This window comes from Amphiura filiformis, chromosome 13 (genome assembly GCF_039555335.1).
Source record: "Amphiura filiformis chromosome 13, Afil_fr2py, whole genome shotgun sequence".
Lineage (NCBI taxonomy): Eukaryota > Metazoa > Echinodermata > Ophiuroidea > Amphilepidida > Amphiuridae > Amphiura > Amphiura filiformis.
In genome coordinates, this window is record NC_092640.1 from 33,897,308 (window position 1) to 33,916,953 (window position 19,646).

Consider the following 19,646-nt stretch of genomic DNA (forward strand, 5'->3'; position numbering starts at 1 on the left):
GGGTAAATGTCTTTTTTTAAAAATAGATGTACTATCTAATCCGGCACATTATGACACCCCATTGAATTCAATGTAACTTCAAAAGCAAAGTTACAAGCATTTGATTAGACGAAGTTCCAGTTTTATAAGTGACAAACTGTCCTATTCAACACTCCATGGACTAAACATCTGGTTTGAGAATGGTGAATGTGTGCCTTAAAGGCCAATATTGGAATGTCATCTTTCCCTGGGTAAGATATGACTCCAGGCCAGCCCATGGCCAGAGGGTAACATGAGTAGGTTTGTTTCACCTTGAAGGCAAGGATAGTCTTGCAAATATGGGCCAACTTTCCCCTAGGCCGTCTAATATGCCATGAATTAGTTGGACTACAACTGGTATCTACTGGTCAGTATTAATACTCCTATTTCCACATCTGTTATTTTTATATGGGCCTTTAAATTAAAACAAGAGAAAAAAAAGAAAACTGAAACAAAAGAACTGATAAAAAAATGAAAAGTGCAGAAAAGTAAAAACTGAAATAAAAACTGTTCTAACTAAAGCTTCATTGAAGAAACTGTTTTGTCTCTTTGTTTTGCTGTTGGAATTTTGCGCCTTGTACAGGCCAATTTGTCACTTTTAAAACTGGACCTTCGTCTATTCAATTGCTTGTAACTTTACTTCTTAAGGTCACGTTAGATTCAATATGGTTCAGTTATTGTGATTATTTTTCACAATTAGGCCAAAGTCACAAGTCAAAGAGTCGTCAAATCGATCAACGAACTGGATCATTTTGCTGACGAAGGTTATCATGGTTATAGTTTAAACTACCGACAATTTCAGGTGAGCAACTTTATATGTTGTGAATAAAAGTTCAATTCTTCATTTATTTGAGTACCAACACAGATGATTTTTCATAATAGACCAACCTTTCTAGTTCAATTAGGCCTATTTCAAACAAAATTTCACTTCTTCGCTTAAAGGGGCATTTCGTGATCCACAGCCTCATTCCCCCACTTTTCTCAAAAAAAGTTGAGATTTTTATATCACTGGAAACCTCTGGCTACATAATGTTTATGTACAAAATATTTCTTGCAGATTAATTCGTTTAGCAAAGATATCGTGTAATTTGAATTTCGTTCTGGTGCACCAGAACGAAATTACAACGTATTGTCTATGGAGCAGTGTAATACACATAATCATGCATAACTCGCAAACGCAATATCGGAATCAACTGACATTTTGGGAATATGCTTTTTTCGTGGATATGTACTGAAAAATGTCATAAAACGAGGATGCTAGGATCACGAAATACTCCTTTAATGATGACAAATGAAAATCAAAGTAACCCTATCATATCTCGACAGTTTCTCATTTGCTCGCCCTATTCGTTTTTAAAGGAATTTTTATTGCAGAAGATGTCAGAGCTATGCATGCGAAGTGTAGACGGCTGATCGGAATTAGTCTATGACATAGAAAAACAGTACCTCGTTGGAGCTATGATACCGGTAGGTTTGTGAACTCCCAATCTCCTTACTCCGTGAATTCACAGGTGCTCCTATACAAAAGGAGGAATTTTCACTAGACAGGAGACGAAACGAAAACATGGCAGCGTCCACAGCCATGCAGCCACTCGCGCTGCGGATAAATAAGAAGGTAAGAAGATCCTAATAATACTCATTTTACATAGATCATGTTATCGTTAATTCAAGGCTTAAGGGGGTAGGCCTACTACACCCCTGACCAATTTTGTGCCTATTTTTGCATTTGTCTCAAAAATTATAGCGCATTGGTGACAAGTCAAGTGTAAGATTAGTCCGAATAATCAGACCCAGAACAAAATATTAATTTCTGACATGATCTTGTACTGGGTCTGAACTGTTTCTATATGAAATCTTGATGGCAAATTGGACAATAGAAGCACATGGTTCTACGTGACAGCTTTTTAATCCCTATTCAGGTTACGTGAATCACGCTATTGTGGACCATCCTTCTGATACCTGAGTGTTTGGACATGCAGAACGTTTTTTTGTCTACCTCTCTGTTTGTAAACAAACCAGGAGGTCGAAATCGTCCTCCTCGCCGAATACGAAAGTCAGCGTAATAGTACGGCACTAGTGTAAGATATGTATTTAATATTATTAGGGGCAAGGACTACAACTACTGCACTGAAAATTCAGTAACTCAAGGCAAGTAGTTATTGATTTATTGATCAAATATTGGGTTTCCCTCATTTTTGACTGTAACTCCACAACGGTTGTCTGTGCTGAAATAAATTTTCCAGTGCAGGAGTGTAGTCCTTGGCCCTATATATAATATAGGTATGCTAGGTGAATTCAAATTTGCCATCAAACTGCATCATTTTATATATCAAATTAAAGCCCTTGAGTTAGCAAAGCCAAAACTGAAAACCTTTTTTTCATAGCACTTTCCGTAGCAAAGTTACATCTTGTCAAAGATTGACTTTCATCAAACAAAAAGATTCAGCTAGCAAAATTCCCCAAAACGGCATTTCGGGGTGTTTCTAGATCTTAGTCTCATTATGATAGCAGCTTTTTTAATGGAACTGCTATCAAAATCCTCTAAAATTCCATGTGCGAGTGACTTATCACCATAAAAAATCATATATTTGGGTCAAGTGAAGTACATGTATAGAAAACATATTTATGTAGGTTTCTTTCTTCGGGCACAAGTTTTAAATTTCTATGTAAAAATGCATTGACATTGTCGGCGAATTTGGCTGACTAGCAAATGTGTTTGCCTGGCATACCTATATAATATATATCTTACTTGTCAGTTGTCACCAATGCCATGAATGCGCTATATTTTTTGAGAAAAATGCAAAATTAGGCACAAAATTGGGCAGGGGTGTAGTACCGCCTTAAAAGGGCATTTCGTGATCACAGCCTCATCCCACCACTAAAAATTCTCAAAAAAAATGAGATTTTTATACCACTGACTGGAAACCCGGGGGTCACTCCCATTGTGGCCTGTACACCATCCGCGATAATGAAAACGCTTAAAAAGGGTAGTTTTTCGTGGGTAGGCACGATCCGCGCGTATCGTGTTTATGCTTCCGTCAATTGCAAGCCCGGCTACCAGGGACCCGGCACTGTAGACACAATACCGGACTGTCACCCTGAAATTACCAGAAAGTACGTCCCGGTACCGGGACTGTACCCGGATGTACAATCAGTCGTCCCGGTAGCGGGCCATGAAAATACTTAAATTTTGGATTTGCTGATTAAAAACATTGAAAATTAATACAGCACTTTGAAACCCGGCTGGCATGGGCGGGACAGTACAGGGGTTTCACCCACAATTTGTGCCCCGGTACCCGGGACAATACCCGGGGGATGGCTGGGATTATTACAATTGCCTTTGGTAATCTCCCCGCTACATCCCCGCTGTGCCCGGGTCCCTGGTAGCCGGGCTTGCAATTGACGGAAGCATTAGGGTGTCAAAAACATGAAAAATTGGAAAAAAGGGTAGCAAAATTGCAATTGATAATAAGCGGAAATGAAATTTAGGGTATGAAATTTGATGCAAGGAATGAAATCCCTGTTTAGGGTGTTAAATCAGGGGCTTAGGGTGTCGCTTTTAACCAAGGGTTAAATCCTTGTTTAGGTACTTTTCAAAATGTGATTATCGCGGACAGGGTTCGCGTTTTAGTGCATCATTGCGTCCTGGACGCAAAATTTTGAAAACGGGTAATTTTGGACGCACTGAATTTCTAAATCCAAGGAGGTTAGGGGTCCAAAAATCTCGACTGGACGCATCCAAATCGCAGCTTGATTTACTGTGTAGAAATAAAAAATCCTCTCCATTTACCAATGTTAACTGTTTATTTACATAAATGTGCCATTAATTTTCAAAATTGGCCACAAAAGTCGTTGTTTTTGAAAATCCAAGGCTGGGCGCCGTTAATTTTCAGTTCATATCGTTGCCGGTCATTATTTTAGCCTTCCAAAACTTTCAGAAAGTCCGGCATTCTAGGCCCCAAATTGCATAATGTGCACATCATTTTTCAAACAACTGAACCCCTAAAATGGTGAAGTATGGACTAATTCACTTCAATAATTAATATATCACACAGCAATACTGATTTGTGAAGTAGAATTTCACTTCAGCCCTTTTGGCCGTATCGCAAACTTTATGAGATCGAGTCCACCATCTTGGATTTTATGTAAACACAATATACTGCCCTCTATAGGCAGTAAAGGCAGCAGGCGGTAGACATGGAATATATAGATATAAAATGAAATAAAATAATTAAATTAAATTAAATTAGATCAAATTAAATTAAATTAAATTAAATTAAATTAAATTGAGATCAAATTAAATTAAATTAAAAATATTGAATTTAAATTAAATTAAATAATTTAATTTAATGGTTTTTTTATTATTATTATTTTTTTTTCAATTTTTAAAGATTTTGGAGTTTTGGACCCTTTGTTTTTAGGTTTGGACGCCCTGTTTTCAGACTAAATGGGGGGTTAAGGGGTCCAAATAGCTTCCACTGGACCCCCTGTTTTAACTAGGCAGTCGAGCGCGATGCTCTGCAGTTACATGTATATATAGGTAGGCCCTATGCCAGGTGATTTCAAATTTGCCATCAAACTGCATCATTTTATATGTCAAATTAAAGCCCTTGAGTAAAGAAAGCCAAAACTGAAAACCTTTTGGTCATAGCACTTTCCGTAGCAAAGTTACATCTTGTTAAAGATTGACTTTCATCAATAAGATTATGCTAGCAAAATCCCCAAAACAGCATTTCGGGGGTGTTTCTAGATCTTAGTCTCATGACGATAGCAGCTTTTTTTAATGGAACTGCTATCAAAATCCCTCTAAAATTCCATGTGCGAGTGTCTCATCACCAAAAAAAAATCATATATTTGGGTCAAGTGAAGTATAGACAACATATTTATGTAGGTTTCCTTGAGCTAGCGGTTCTTTTAGGCCATTTTGGCTGACTAGTAAATGTGTTAACTGAGGTTTCCCTGGCCTCTCATACCTACATCATATGATCGGCGAGCGTGGTACACGCATTGTAGGCGTTGAATGAAATCGCAATTTACTTCAAGTTATACCTCATTTGTTTGCCTCGAAATTAAAAGGAGATAATGTGATCAGTGAAAACAAACATTTAAATAAGAATCTATTCTTTACATGTTTAAATGCAAATCACACATTATTGCTTAAAGCCATATTATAACATTTCTTTAAAAATAGATTAGTATTCATTTTCAATAAAATGTTAGCATTTACTGTCAGATATGTCCCCTTTTAATTTTGAGCCGAGCAAGTGAGGTAAAGCAAAGAAAATTGGAATTTACTACTAGCGCCATTAATGCATGTTACTCCGGCGGTTGTAATATGGTACAATCCTCTGGGGTGTGTGATGGTGTGCGACGTGTTTGCCGACAAACGAGGACACACACAAGATTTTTCACCCTAAACTGTGGACCTACTTCCAACCGAGGACTGTCCTCGGTCTCAAACTGCTGCAAAAGACCTCAAATGCATGCTAGATGCTTTAAACGCTATTTGCCTGAAACCGAGGACCACACGTGTAAAAACTACCGTCCGCTGGGTGATGGCTAAAATTCTGTTTCGTAATAAAAACAAAAAAAAATCCGCCATTTTAGTCCACGGTTAGGCGATGAAAACATCATACACACGTCCTCGGTTAGATAGCAAAACACAATGTCCACGTTTGGAGGCAAACACAGACAAGGGTGTGTGTCCCGCACGCCGTGTACGTAGGGGTGTGTTGACATCGCATACGCGTTCGACTAATATTTCTAGCGTAATAATAAAAATGACGGTTCCGGCGGTTTATTCAAAATCTCCGATTTTGACAAAACTACAGCACCTAAAGTCTTGATTTTTACAGAGAATCTTTGTTTTCTAAAGTATATTACAATTGTGTCAAAATCTGAAGTAAAATTTTTTTTGAGGATGCTTCTCCTCAGCTAATGTTATAATATGGCTTTAATGTGCAAGAAATTTTGGTACATAAACATTATGTAGCCAGAGGTTTCCAGCCCGGGGGGTTCACTCCCATTCATTGTGGCCTGTACACCATCCGCGATCAGGGTTAGCGGTGTCGACGTAATGTACATACAAGCTGACATCCACGATACATGTTAGCAAGCAATCGATCGTTGAACTCTGAATAAAACCGGGTCGACCTGGTTTTAATGCAAAAAGTTATATTTTACTGTTATTAAATCACTTCAGGCTTAGTCTTTTACGTGGTATTTTAGTATACCACTGGGCATTCTAATTATGCAAAAAGTAGAAATTCGAGTAAAATTGAGGGCGTCGTGAAGCAAATCACACATTATAGCTTTAACTTCTTTAGCAAAAATATCGTCAAATTTTGTGGATAAAAAAAAGCGCAGTGATTTATAGTGCGCTACACACAGACACAATGCCTAGACGTTGATCCACAAGCCTCAGCACACTTTACAGGTTGTCGTTGACCACTACGGCCCCACATCATTCCATTAAACAACAATTCAGGGACTTTGCTGCTTCAAGAGCGCACACCCTAGACATTCCACTAATAACCTTCGCAACCAGGATCAGCTCCAGGAGTTTCGTACGGGTTACAACGAGAGCGTACTAGGCACCACCAGGGTTCGAACTCGCAACCTCTCGCACCATAGTTGAACTCCTTATCAATTGAGCTAACCACTACTCAAAATATTGGACCTGCCTGTCGTCTATCACACGGTAGAGGGTAGTCAAAATAAAAATTCCTATCGTTCAGGGGTAGCACTAATTTGCCCCATGGGGTCATAGGCGCATTCTTTTAGCTTTTGGCGCACAAAATTACCATTTAGATGTTGCTATAGGGTCATTTAAACCCTTTATTTCCATTGTTTTGGATCTATAGTTTCACAAAATGTTTGACCCCTTGTTTGAAAACCTAGTGCTACCCCTGCTATCGCTTATTCTCTAAATAATGATCGATCGATACAAGAGGTATTTAATGTGCTAGCTAATCATCAACCATACAACTGGAATTATTGCATTGATATTTTTGTAATACAACTGCTCTGTGACAGTCCGTCATTCTTTAAAAAACTGCCTGTCATTCTGTCTGAGTAAATCCATTCCGTTATACTGAAAGGCATGCATCAGAAACTGGGAATTGTGCCTTATCGAAGTTACAAACATGGGCCTGCTGGCAAATATAAAGCTACAGCACTGTTTCTCAATTGCAATCATTAGTTTTGGAAACATAAAAGCAATATAAACATTTATTAATCTTGTTTTAAAATTTCAGGTGTTTTGATCCACTAGTAGTACAGTTGGAAACTACTGAAAGAAAACAGCCAGTCAGTGAGAATTGAACAGAACTGGAGCCGGTGAGGACTGTGGTCTTGTATTGCTGTTCCAGTCGTGGACATCCCTGTAGGATTGACTTTCATGGTGGGTTCATGTGCACACAGTAACTAACTTTATCAACATCTTTGAACGTTGTTGGGTTCATCTATGTAAATACATATTGCAACCAGCAACATGGAGACAATGAAACATTTGAAACCATTTTTACTAGTACATTTAGCAGAGTCAATCATTGTTCTTTTGACAAATTGAAACCCACATAAACAGACATCTAGGGGGAGCTCATAAATTCGGAAGTGAATTTGATCCAAAAAGTTTGTCAAGAAACAATGACCTGAATTTCCTGAACACCAAAAAGAAGCCCTATCAGTGCCATGGGCCTTCATTTTGCAAAATTGAGGGGGCACATTCACCTTCTGATGCCACCTACATTGTACATCACACACGTTCTCGCGAAAGTATCAATGGTCATTGTGTCCCTCCCACTTTCAAAAATGGATTTATGCACTTGCTTGGTTGGAGCATCCTTGCTGACCAGAGGATGTATAAGTATAAAGACATTCCCATAACCCAATGGGGTTTCTGACTTTGGCATGTCTGGCTTTTGTACACGTGGCACAGTTGACCATACCTTGCATTGGAATTGTGTGCAAATATCTGGTGTTTTCATCCTTTTATTTAACATTCAAAACATTAAGACTTATGAATAAAATTAATGTAGTGGGACATTAAGAATGTTTTCTATAAGAAAATCTAATTCAAGTTGATAAGCCTCAACTATTAGCTCGTTGGCTGCAATTTTAAAATTACCATTTTGTGTGTGTGGTAATGGGGACTTTGCCTTTAAGATTAGGTTATATTGATCAAATGTCCAATCATAGTGCATTGTAGGAATGCATTTAAGCCTCCTCTGCCTGCTGACAGTGGTATTGGTATGTGAAAATAAGATGTCCCTGTCCATCGTGGACAGGGACATCTTCTTATCACCACACTTATGACCCTGTTGAATGATCAGGGTTTTTTACAATGATATCCAGTTCTAATGTAGCCTCATAATGCGGATCCAGTGTGTGCATTCTCTACATATTTCACTTGATACATCTTGCTTATTGCATTCCAACAACCCACACTGTACTATGTTATATATATTTTTTTTTGCCGTCGAAGGCGGCAAAGTTTTTTTTTTCAACAAGTCCGAAACATTGTCTGCTATTAAAACACCTTACAGATGAAATATATACATTCATAATATCAAATGCACCTATTAAATGATCATTTGTTTGAACTCTGGTTTGAAAAGATATACTAAACGTTTATTAATGTTGTTTTGACATTTCAGATATATTGATCCACTGATATATATCTCCAGTTGTAAACTACTATAAGAGTAGAACCAGGACTAAGGCAGAAGCCAGTGAGGACTGTGGTCTTGTATTGCTTGCTGCTTCACTCCAGCACATCTATGCTAGAATTGACTTTGATGGTGGGTTTGAGGTGCACAGTCACGTGATCTACATCTTTGAATATTGTTGGGTTTATCTAAAGTTCACTTTGGCAATGAAACGTTTGAAACCATTTACTTGTGCATATTGCACACTCAATCATTCATCTTTGGCAAATTTAATAACCCACATGAACAGACATCTTATTAAATATGTACGTGCCCATAGATGCATATGTGTGTGTTGTCAGAAAATCTTGTCGAAGAGTGGTGAGCAGCAAAGACAGTTCAGTAGCCACAGGATGTTATGTTATCAATTTAATCACTGCTTGAACAAAAAGAAAACCCAGTGTGAGTCCTGTCAGAAATGTTTTAGTCAGAAGAATCACCTTAAAAGGCATATCAGAACCCATACCAAAGAGAAACCCTTTCAATGTGAGTACTGTCAGAAATGTTTTAGTCAGAACTGGAGTCTTAAAGGGCATATCAGAACTCATACCAAAGAGAAACCCTATAAGTGTGAATACTGTCAGAAATGTTTTGCTCACAAAAGTGTCCTTTCACGTCGCTCCAGAACTCACACTAAAGAGAAACTCTTTCAGTGTGAGTACTGTCATAAATGTTTTAGTCGGAACTTTCAACTAAAAAGTCATATTAGAACTCATACCAAAGAGAAACCCTTTCAATGTGAGTACTGTCAGAAATGTTTTAGTCAGAACTGGAATCTTAAAGGGCATATCAGAACTCATACCAAAGAGAAACCCTATAAGTGTGAATACTGTCAGAAATGTTTTGCTGATAAAAGTGTCCTTGTACGTCACTCCAGAACTCACACTAAAGAGAAACCCTTTCAGTGTGAGTACTGTCAGAAATGTTTTAGTCGTAACTCTCAACTAAAAAGTCATATCAGAACTCATACCAAAGAAAAACCCTATAAGTGTGAATACTGTCAGAAATGTTTTTCTGATAAAAGTGTCCTCACACGTCACTCCAGAACTCACACTAAAGAGAAACCCTTTCAGTGTGAGTACTGTCAGAAATGTTTTAGTCGTAACTCTCAACTAAAAAGTCATATCAGAACTCATACCAAAGAAAAACCCTAAAAGTGTAAGTACTGTCAAAAATGTTTTGCTGACAGAACTCACACCAAAGAAAAATCCTTTCAATGAGTACATTGTATGAGTACTGTAAACAAATTGTGTCTGAACTTTGATCTTAAACGGCATATTAGAACAGTATGTGTGAGTAGTGTCGCAAATGTTTTAGTCATAACTGTAATCTTAAAGGGCATATCAGAACTCATACCAAAGAGAAACCCTTTCAGTGTGAATACTGACAGAAATGTTTTGCCATTTGCACGCCACATCAGACCTCACCAATCCTTTCAGAAATCCTTTCAGTGTGAGTAGTCAAAAATATTTTTGTGAGAACTTTGATCTTAAGGGATCTGGAATGAGCGTTTTGAGTGTTTCGACAGTATTTTTTGTGGGACATGAGAGCACATCAGACATATCGAATTGCATTCTGAATACAAAGAATGTCTTTCTGATATCAAATAATTTTAATTTTTTGAAATTCACGATAATACAAATTTTATGACAAATTATTAAAATTTGATATTTTTCACATTTTTGATATATAACAATCCTCGACGTAAATTTTATAAATTTAATGATATATTCTTAAAGTGTATGTAGCTGGGAGGAAAAGCCAACGATCAATTGAAAATTTTGACCTTTTATATTGAAGATATGGATTTTTTTCCCCCAAAAAGACCAATTTTTTTTGTGTTTTGGGAAAAAAATCTATATCTTCAATACAAAAGGTAAAAATTTTCAATTGATCGTCGGCTTTTCATCCCACCTACATACACTTTAAGTACATACATTTATCAGATTTATAAAGTTTACTTCGAGTAGTGTTAAATATCAAAAATATCAAATTTTAATCATTTGCCATAAAATGTGTATTACATTGCAAATTTCAAAAAATCAAAATTATTTGATATCAGAAGGCCATTCTTCGTATTCAGAATGCAATTCGATATGTCTGATGTGCTTTAATGTACCACAATAAATACTGTCCAAAGGTTTATACCCCACCCCTTAAAAGGCATATCAGAATTCATACCAAAGCGGAATTCAAAGCACAAGTGTTTTGCTGACAGAAGTGTCCTTACACACCACATCGGAACTCACACTTAAGAGAAACCCTTTCAGTGTGAGTACTGTCAGAAATGTTTTGCCATAAAGAGTGCCTATTTCATCACCTGACTCTCCTTACCAATACAATGATGATTCTTTTAGTATTGGTATCAGAAATGTTTTTCTAGGGAAGGTATTATACTGTTTACACTTGAAATTGAAGAAATAAGCTGTAGTTTATTTGTGGCAATAAAAGTTGAAACTTAAAATTTAAATTTGAATGGCTAATTATTTAATGTGAATTTCCACACCTTCCTGTACCCACTTAATGACCCATCTCTTAATGCCTAAGCCAGCAGCTTGTCATTGTACACAAACCCCAAGTGAAGAGTAATCCTCGTAAAATGCATCAGTCCATGCATTTCCAGTTATGATTAAATCTCAGAAGTAATCCTTGTAATCCATAATATTGGCAGTTCTCCAGTGATCAAATCTCGGCTATGATCATTGCATGAGTAGAGGTTTTTGAACTGTGCTATTGACTATGAGACTAATTTGTCTCATTGCATCATTACCAATGTCATAAAATTAATCCCCAGCTAATTATCATTTGGTACTTTGGTAATGATTTTCCCAGAAATGTAGGTGGCTCTAGCCGAGGCAGGGATTCAAATCCGACGAGAACCCGAGAACTGGTTCTCCTGAAGGTTCTCGCTGGATTACAACTAGGAGAACCAAAATTGGTTCTCGTAAGCTTCCAAGTCTGAGATCACATGTTGTATTACATTTTACCTTGCTTAGCTTGCAACGGAAATATGATTTAATAATCTTATTAATCCAAAAAAATAATTCCAAAATGTTCAGGAAAAAAGGCAAAATTTTCTTCATTTTAGCTGTCAATTTACTGTACAATCACAAATGAAAACCTGTGGACTTAGAACTAGTTTTAAGTTTGAACATTGTCGCAAAAGTGAAAAAGCCAAAAAACTGCCAAAAATTACATGAGGGGAAGGTGGTGCCAGCCTTCTGATTTTGTCTGTTTTCTCAATATTTTGCTGGAATCAAAAGCCTGGTTTTGATGAGAACCTTTGGTTCTCATCAAAACCTTTGCGAGAACTTAAACAGGTTCCCCCAATTCATTGCGAATTTGAACCTCTGCGAGGGGAGAGTGGGAAGACTGCCCTCTGGGAAGAATATTGTTGAGTAAATCTTGCCCTTTTGAGATCTTGTTTGCACTCCCATCATGCACGGGGATCATCTTATGGCTACACTTTCGACCCTGGCGAATGATCAGCCTTTTTAAAGTCCCATTAAGTGATCCCAGCGAAACTCATACCAAAGAAAAATCCTGTAAGTGCGAGTATACTGTCAAAAATGTTTTTAGAAGAAATTACCTTGTGCAACATATCAGAAGATCCTGATGAATCTTGTAATGCCAATGTTTTATGGTATAGAGACGCAACTTACCATACTTGTTTTGGAGGTGCATTGGCAGTTGAATGCTTTGAAAGTCGACCATATTCACGTATGGCCTCCTTATCAATGTCAAGCAGGCCACCTACAGCACCAAATGAGGCTGAACAAATCCGAAACATTGTCTGCCATTAAAATGCCTTACAGATGAAATATATACATTTGTAATATCAAAAGCACCTATTAAGTGATCATTTGTTGGAACACTGGTCTGAAAAGATGCTAGTAATACCGGTACTAAACGTTTATTAATGTTGTTTTGACATTTCAGATGTATTGATCCACTGATATATATCTCCAGTTGTAAACTGCTAAGAGTAGAACCAGAACTAAGGCAGAAGCCAGTGAGGACTGTGGTATTGTATTGCTTGCTGCTTCACTCCAGGACATCTATGCTAGAATTGACTTTGATGGTGGGTTTGAGGTGCAGTCACTTGATCTACATCTTTGAATATTGTTGGGTTTATCTATAGTTCACTTTAGCAATGAAACGTTTGAAACCATTTACTTGTGCATATTGCACACTCAGTCATTCATCTTTGGCAAATTTAATAACCCACATGAACAGACATCTTATTAAATATGTACGTGCCCATAGATGCAAATGTGTGTGTTGTCAGAAAATCTTGTCGAAGAGTGGTGAGCAGCAAAGACAGTTCAGTAGCCACAGGATGTTATGTTATCAATTTAATCACTGCTTGAACAAAAAGAAAACCCAGTGTCTGTTCTGTCAGAAATGTTTTGCTGACAAAAATCACCTTGTACAACATACCAGAACTCACACTGAAGAGAAACTTTTTCAGTGTGAATACTGTCAGAAATGTTTTCCTGCCAGATATCACCTTAAACGCCACATCAGAACTCACACCAAAGAGAAACCCTTTCAGTGTGAGTACTGTCAGAAATGTTTTGTTGACAAAAGTGTCCTTGCACGTCACTCCAGAACTCATATGAGAACTCATACTCATACTAAAGAAAAACCCTATAAGTGCGAGTACTGTCAAAAATGTTTTAGTCAGAAGTATCACCTCAAAGGCCATATCAGAACCCATACCAAAGAGAAACCATTCCAATGTGAGTACTGTCAGAAATGTTTTAGTCAGAACTGGAGTCTTAAAGGGCATATCAGAACTCATATCAAAGAGAAACCCTTTCAGTGTGAACATTGTCAGAAATGTTTTGTTGACAAAAGTGTCCTTGCACGTCACTCCAGAACTCACACGAAACCCTTTCAATGTGAGTACTGTCAGAAATGTTTTAGTCAGAACTGGAGTCTTATAGGGCATATCAGAACTCATACCAAAGAGAAACCCTTTCAATGTGAGTACTGTCAGAAATGTTTTAGTCAGAACTGGAGTCTTATAGGGCATATCAAGACTCATACCAAAGAGAAATCCTTTCAGTGTGAGTACTGTCACAAATGTTTTAGTCGGAACTTTGATCTTAAAAGGCATTTAAGAAATAATACAAAAGCTAAATCCTATAAGTGTGAGTACTGTCAGAAATATTTTAGTCAGAACTGTACTCTTAAAAGGCATATCATAATTCATACCAAAGAGAAACCCTTTCAGTGTGAGCACTGTCAGAAATGTTTTGTGAACAGATATGGCCTTACACGCCACATCAGAACTCACACCAAAGAAAAATCATTTCAATGAGTATGAGTACTGTAAACAAATTGTGTCTGAACTTTGAACTTAAAAGGCATATCAGAACTGTATGTGTGAGTAGTGTCGCAAATGTTTTAGTCATAACTGTAATATTAAAGGGCATATCAGAACTCACACCAAAGAGAAACCCTTTCAGTGTGATTGAATACTGACAGAAATGCTTTGCCATTTGCACGCCACATCAGACCTCACACCAATGAGAAATCTTTTCAGTGTGAGTACTGTCAAAAATATTTTTGTGAGAACTTTGATCTTAAAAGGCATCAGAATTCATACCAAAGCAGAACCCTGTAAGTGTGAGCAGTGTTAGAAATGTTTTAGTCATATTCTCTACTCTTAAAGGGTATATCAGAACTCATACCAAAGAGACACCCTTTCAGAAATGTTTGGCTAAAATATGTCCTTGTGCAGCATATCAGAATTCAAAGCACAGTCTGAATACTATCAAAACTGTTTTGCTGACAGAAGTGTCCTTACACGCCACATCGGAACTCACACTTAAGAGAAACCCTTTCAGTGTGAGTACTGTCAGAAATGTTTGCCATAAAAAGTGCCTATTAGTATGAATACAGATTGTAACAATAAAAATGATACAATTGCAATTTTGCTTTTCAGAAAACAAGAGATCATGGCAACAATTCAATATATGCAGTTAGTAACATCTTGGCTAACAGAAAAGCTTCAATTGGGTTCTTTCTAGTCTGGGCTCAAACGATTTGCTCAATTAACAAAATCGTAGAGAAAACGAGTTGGTCCACTTTTGACATTTTCGTGCATATCAAGTTTGCATCGTGTGAAATTTACTTGCATGATTAGCAATTGCATTTTGCTGCTTTTCAGAAAAAGGTGTCACGGTGTACCGCTTAAAATGAACTTTCATGCTTATCGTCAAAGGTTACAACAAAAGCTAAGGTTTTTCATATTTTCTTTCACTTATTTGACATTAGCAAATAAATAACATGATATTTATTTCAAATTTATAAAATAAAATATCACTTCCAATGCCCAATTGTTTAAAATTACCCATCTTAAGAACTCTGGCCAGATGGTTCATAAGTTAACTCAATTAATTCTGTCACTTTTTCTACACAAAGACACAAAAGTGGAGCTGTTTGTTTTACGACTTCTTTAAACAATTGGCCATATCTTCGATTGTAGACTATCGATAAATTTATATAAATTTTTCGTTTCCAAAAAAACCCTGTATTGTCAGAAAAGTGTTCTGAGTAAGTGATCTGAAACCCCCCCCCCAAAAAAAAACACACATTGTAATTCATGCTAAGGGGAAACACTTTGATACTTTCATCATGAGTATTGCAAGAATATTTTGCCCAAAAATGTACCTTGTTAACCACATAGTTCACAGAGAAACTCTTTCAATGCGAGAACTGTCAACTGTTTTACTCAAAGTAACACCCTCAAATGCTACATCAGAACTGACACCAAAGTTAAATGATGTCAGGTGATGAAATGACATGATTTCTGCCCCATTTTTGTAACCCACAGTATATCACGATTGTATGTTGGCCCCGCACAGATAGCACACGCTTGACATCGCGGGTGTACATAATAATACATGAAGATGTATGCTTAAAAGGTATTTTACCACTAAAAATTGGTTAATTTGGTCAAAATTAGAGTTCTTGATCAACAGTTAGAAGATATTGCCAGCTTTAATTTGCTTTTTATTTCATGCAAATGTAACATGGCATTCAAAAGTTAAACTTGATTGAAGCGAAGTCATTCCGTGAATTTTTCCTAAATGTTTTGCAAAATATCAATATACGCCATTTGAAAACAATATAATACATAAAATTGCATTTCTTATGTATTATATTATATTTTAAGTCACAAATATTTAGCATATTTGTGGTTAAAAATAAATTATTGCAAATTAATGTCTAGAAATACATTTAAGTGAAGAAATCAAATCTAATAGTTAATTTTGATGATTATAGTCAAGAAAATATGCACAAATGAGGTTTAATTTGCATATAAAATGCAAAATTGACTTGTAATTTGCATATCAAAACTTAAAAACGACTGAATTTTAAAATGTCAAATTACCCAAATTTCAAACTGAATAAAGGTATCTCAGGAATGGTATATTGAATTAATCTGAAATTGGGCAGAACTCTTCTATACACAATCCTGCTTGTACCTATAAATCCAGAATTTGACATTTATCCAAATATTTTTCATCCTATATTATCATTTGCATACTAATTAGGCATGCAAATTTGTAATTTGTTGTTCTTTTAGCAATAAATGAAAATATTTGGATAAATGTCAAATTCTGGATTTATAGGTACAAGCAGACTCATGTATTACACACATCTTTCAAGTTTCATGTCAATAGGTGGTATTGTTACTTCAGGAGAGCGGTCGTAGTATTTTCAAAATGACTGGCATTGGCGGCCATATTAGCTACCTAATTTTCATAATTTATGCAAATTTTACTTTTTTGCGTATAATTTTCCATGCACTTTCACATCATTAATAAAGACTAAGCATGAAGTGTAAAATAAAAAAACCAAAAAACATGTTTTTAGTGGTTAATCAGCATGAATAGTGTGATTTTTGTTAGTACTGGTATCAGAAATGTTTTTCTAGGGAAGGTATTATACTGTTTACACTTGAAATTGAAGAAATAAGCTGTAGTTTATTTGTGGCAATAAAAGTTGAAATTTAAAATTTAAATTTGAATGGCTATAATTATTTAATGCGAGTTTCCACACCTTCCTGTACCCACTTAATGAGCCATCTGAGATGGACTGTCCGCCTAAGCCAGCAACTCGTCATTGTACACAAACCCCAAGAGAAGAGTATACTTGTAATCTGCCATCAGTCCATGCATTGGCAGTTATGATTAAATCTCAGAAGTAATCCATTAATCCATAATATTGGCAGTTCTGATTAAATCTTGGCTATGATCATTGCATGAGTAGAGGTTTTTGAACTGTGCCATTGACTATGAGACTAATTTGTCTCATTGCATCATTACCAATGTCATAAAATTAATCTACAGCCAATTTTTCAATTGGTACTTTTTAATGGTTTTCCCAGAAATGTAGGTGGCTCTAGCCGAGGCAGGGATTCAAATCCAACGAGAAACCGAGAACTGGTTCTCCTGAAGGTTCTCGCTGGATTACAACTAGGAGAACCAAAATTGGTTCTCGTAAGCTTCCAAGTCTGAGATCACATGTTGTATTACATTTTACCTTGCTTAGCTTGCAACGGAAATATGATTTAATAATCTTATTAATCCAAAAAATAATTCCAAAATGTTGAGGAAAAAAGGCAAAATTTCTTCATTTTAGCTCTCAATTTATTGTACAATCACAAATGGAAACCTGTGGACTTAGAACTAGTTTTAAGTTTGAACATTGTTGCAAAAGTGAAAAAGCCAAATGAGGGGAAGGTGGTGACAGCCTTCTGATTTTGTCTGTTTTCTCAATATTTTGCTGGAATCAAAAGCCTGGTTTTGATGAGAACCTAAGGTTCTCATCAAAACCTTTGCGAGAACTTAAACAGGTTCCCCCAATTCATTGCGAATTTGAACCTCTGCGAGGGGAGAGTGGGAAGACTGCCCTCTAAGAATATTGTTGAGTAAATCTTGCCCTTTTGAGATCTTGTTTGCACCCCCATCATGCACGGGGATCATCTTATTGCCACACTTTTGACCCTGGCGAATGATCAGCCTTTTTAAAGTCCCATTCAGTGATCCCAGCGAAACTCATACCAAAGAAAAACCCTATAAGTGCGAGTACTGTCAAAAATGTTTTTAGAAGAAATCAACGGGTGTAACATATATCAGAAGATCCTGATGAATCTTGTAATGCCAATGTTTTATGGTATAGAGACGCAACTTACCATACTTGTTTTGGGGGTGCATTGGCAGTTGAATGCTTTGAAAGTCGACCATATTCACGGATGGCCCCCTCAGCAGGCCACCTACAGCACCAAATGAGGCTGAACAAGTCGGAAACATTGACTGCCATTAAAACGCTTTACAGATGGAATATATACATTTATAATATCAAATTTGTTGGAACACTGGTTTGAAAAGATATAGTAAACGTTTATTAATGTTTTTTTTTATTTCAGATGTATTGATCCACTGATACATATCTCCAGTTGTAAACTACTAAGAGTAGAACCAGGACTAAGACAGAAGCCAGTGAGGACTGTGGTCTTGTATTGCTTGCTGCTTCACTCCAGGACATCTATGCTAGAATTGACTTTGATGGTGGGTTTGAGGTGCATGCAGTCACTTGATCTACATCTTTGAATATTGTTGGGTTTATCTAAAGTTCACTTTGGCAATGAAACGTTTGAAACCATTTACTTGTGCATATTGCACACTCAAGCATTCATCTTTGGCAAATTTGAAAACCCACATGAACAGACACCTTATTAAATATGTACGAGTCCATAGATGCAAATGTGTGTGTTGTCAGAAAATCTTGTCGAAGAGTGGTGAGCAGCAAAGACAGTTCAGTAGCCACAGGATGTTATGTTATCAATTTAATCACTGCTTGAACAAAAGAAAACTCAGTGTCAGTTCTGTCAGATATGTTTTCCTGACAGAAATCACCTTGTGCAACATATCAGAACTCACTCTAATGAAAAATTCTTTCAGTGTGAACACTGTCAGAAATGTTTTCCTATTAGATATCTTCAAACGCATATCAGAACTCACACTAAAGAGAAAGTCTTTCAGTGTGAATACTGTCAGAAATGTTTTCCTATTAGATATCTTCAAACGCATATCAGAACTCATACTAAAGAAAAACCATATAAGTGTGAGTACTGTCAGAAATGTTTTAGTCAGAAGAATCACCTTAATAGGCATATCAGAACCCATACCAAGGAGAAACCCTTTCAATGTGAGTACTGTCAGAAATGTTTTAGTCAGAACTGGGATCTTAAAGGGCATATCAGAACTCATACCAAAGAGAAACCCTTTCATTGTGAATACTGTCAGAAATGTTTTGCTGACAAAGGTGTCCTTAAACGCCACATCAGAACTCACACGAAACCCTTTCAGTGTGAGTACTGTCAGAAATGTTTTAGTTGTAACTCTCTACTAAAAAAGGCATATCAGAACTCATACCATAGAGAAACCCTTTCAGTGTGAATACTGTCAGAAATGTTTTGCTGAAAAAATATCCTTGCACGTCACTCCATAACTCACACGAAACCCTTTCAGTGTGAGTACTGTCAGAAATGTTTTAGTCAGAAGAATCACCTTAAAACGCATATCAGAACACATACCAAAGAGAAACCCTTTCAATGTGAATTCTGTCAGAAATGTTTTAGTCAGAAATGGACTCTTAAAGGGCATATCAGAACTCATACCAAAGAGAAACCCTTTCAGTGTGAGCACTGTCAGAAATGTTTTGCAGACAGAAATGTACTTACACGCCACATCAGAACTCACACCAAAGAGAAATCCTTTCAATGAGTGTGAGTACTGTAAACAAATTTTGTCTGAACTTTGATCTTAAAATGCATATCAGAACTGTATGTGTGAGTAGTGTCACAAATGTTTTAGTCGTAACTGTAATCTTAAAGGGCAT

At 36.7% G+C, this 19,646-nt stretch overlaps 1 protein-coding gene across 3 annotated transcripts; it reads left to right on the forward strand.

Annotated features, from left to right (window-relative positions):
• Positions 1–1,546: 1,546 nt before the first annotated feature.
• LOC140168266 (uncharacterized) lies at positions 1,547–18,737 on the forward strand. Of its 3 annotated transcripts, XR_011861182.1 has the most exons (5): positions 1,549–1,633; positions 7,275–7,420; positions 8,676–8,819; positions 12,666–12,807; positions 18,172–18,737. XR_011861182.1 is itself a non-coding variant. In XM_072191617.1 (3 exons), exon 3 carries the CDS (start codon positions 8,894–8,896, stop codon positions 9,878–9,880), a length of 987 nt encoding a protein of 328 aa, XP_072047718.1. In that variant the 5' UTR covers positions 1,547–1,633; positions 7,275–7,420; positions 8,676–8,893; the 3' UTR covers positions 9,881–10,475. The 3 variants fall into 3 exon arrangements, 1 of the variants encoding a protein (XP_072047718.1); XR_011861183.1 differs by lacking the exon at positions 8,676–8,819 and having other exon boundaries at positions 1,547–1,633; XM_072191617.1 differs by lacking the exons at positions 12,666–12,807; positions 18,172–18,737 and having other exon boundaries at positions 1,547–1,633; positions 8,676–10,475.
• Positions 18,738–19,646: the final 909 nt, after the last annotated feature.